This window comes from Aquarana catesbeiana, linkage group LG06 (assembly GCF_042186555.1).
Source record: "Aquarana catesbeiana isolate 2022-GZ linkage group LG06, ASM4218655v1, whole genome shotgun sequence".
In the NCBI taxonomy this organism is placed as follows: Eukaryota; Metazoa; Chordata; class Amphibia; order Anura; family Ranidae; genus Aquarana; species Aquarana catesbeiana.
Genome location: NC_133329.1, coordinates 78,430,034 through 78,432,102, shown reverse-complemented (window position 1 = coordinate 78,432,102; position 2,069 = coordinate 78,430,034). Strand labels below are relative to the sequence as shown.

The 2,069-nt window shown below is 33.6% G+C and overlaps 1 protein-coding gene across 1 annotated transcript; it reads left to right on the top strand.

Moving 5' to 3' along the window:
- Nucleotides 1–263: 263 nt before the first annotated feature.
- LOC141148021 (olfactory receptor 1468-like) lies at nucleotides 264–1,744 on the top strand. The gene has a single exon (XM_073635179.1). It carries the CDS (start codon nucleotides 264–266, stop codon nucleotides 1,197–1,199), a length of 936 nt encoding a protein of 311 aa, XP_073491280.1. The 3' UTR covers nucleotides 1,200–1,744.
- Nucleotides 1,745–2,069: the final 325 nt, after the last annotated feature.

Genomic DNA, 2,069 nt, shown 5'->3' with positions numbered 1-2,069 from the left:
TATTTAAAGGATTTCAGATTGCACCATAATAATAATAATTCTTCAACTCTTTGTTTCCAGGGAGGCGTTTATTTAAAATACCAAAAAATTATAAACTTTGTCGTAATAATTTTATATGTATGTATAATTAAAATGTGCCACAGCATGTCATCATGAAAAGAAAACACTGAATGATCTCAACCTGCTGTCCTCTACCAAATAAATCGTGGCATTTTTGATCATAATCATATTTTACTTTTTCTTACAAAAGAAGAGCAGTTTGGATGGACAACTATACAGCATCTAAAGTGTTTCAGATTGTGCCATTTTTCTTTAAAACAGAATATAAACTATACGTTTTTGGAATGTTACTTCCAATATATTTCACATGCCTGTTAATAAATATAATTATTATCACAGTGATATATATTGATGACCATTTACACACCCCCATGTATCTGTTTCTCTGTAATTTATCCATTGTAGATATTTGTTTTACAACAGTCCCTGTTCCCAAACTTCTACACATGTTACTAACTGACAATAATACAATATCATTTACTCAATGCTTTACTCAGTTCTGCTTTTACTTATTATTTGGCAGCAGTGAAGATATTATTTTATTCATTATGGCATATGATCGATATGTTGCTATCTGTAAGCCTTTACACTATCACCAAATTTTGGGGAGAAAAAATTGTTTGATGTTAATTGCAGGCACCTGGATCTCCGCTTGTACAAATTCTTTATTGATAATAAAGGCAGCGTCAACTATGTCGTTTTGCCATTCAAAAATAATTCATCAACTTTTCTGCGATGTCAAATCTCTGATCAAGATTTCATGTGCGGGAACTGAAATGTTCTTCATGTTGCTTTACCTGGAGCTGTTGTTGTTTGGCTTTGTTCCATTTCTGTGCACTGTAATGTCATATGTAAAAATAATTGCCATCATCTTAAATATTAATTCAAGAGATGGAAAGAAAAAACTCTTCTCCACCTGCTCATCCCACCTTGCCGTAATCCTCCTCTACTATACAAACTCAGTATCCGTGGTACTGATTCCACAATCTCGGTACTCAGAGCTCTTGGAGCAAATCTGCACTGTGCTATACATTGCAGTAACACCCATGGTAAACCCTTTGATTTACACCATACGTAATAAAGAAGTCAAGAGTGCCCTGATGAGATTGGTGAAGGGCAAGATAACGCTGAAGCCTTAAAAATATTTAAAATATAGTATTAAAAAAAAAATTAAAAACTGAAAAAATGGAAAAAAATAAACTATTATTCAAATTATTACTATAGAGCTTTTACCTTTTATTATTACACAGTTACATAGTTAGTATGGCTGAAAAAAGACACAAGTCAAACTAGTTCAACTAATAAAAGAATTAAAAAAAAGATATGTATACAATATACATATGTATTGTATACATGAATAGTCCTATATATACAATCCTATACCCACAGTTGATCCAGAGGAAGGCAAAAAACAAACAAACAATAAAGCAATATTAGAGCACCAACCTATTTTTCATTGCTTTCAAATTTTGGGAAATTGCAAGTCAGGCATAAAAGTATAGCATAATGTGATAGACAATTGCACAAAGGATAAGACGTCCTATCTGAAGGGAAACATTGATGGTTTTGGGGTCAACTTTATTTTAGAAATCCCCCAGGAATTTCTACCCTGCGCCAACTTGAATGAATTCCACTTGGCTGTGATAGGAAGATTACTAGTACCACTGTGTGCTCAGCTGCGAAACTAAACCTACTTGATCGAGAAATGAACCACAACGAGTGAGTTTATTACACCTATTCCTGTGCTGTACTGGACATTTTTGTAATTGTTACAACATTATTACATTAGAAGTGGATTTATTTCTTATGGTTTTGGGGTCAACTTTATTTTAGAAATCCCCCAGGAATTTCTACCCTGCGCCAACTTGAATGAATTCCACTTGGCTGTGATAGGAAGATTACTAGTACCACTGTGTGCTCAGCTGCGAAACTAAACCTACTTGATCGAGAAATGAACCACAACAAGTGAGTTTATTACACCTATTCCTGTGCTGTACTGGACATTTTTG

Excerpts from the sequence above, each read along its gene's own strand:
- LOC141148021 (XM_073635179.1), top strand. The coding sequence starts at position 264 with ATGGACAACTATACAGCATCTAAAGTGTTTCAGATTGTGCCATTTTTC.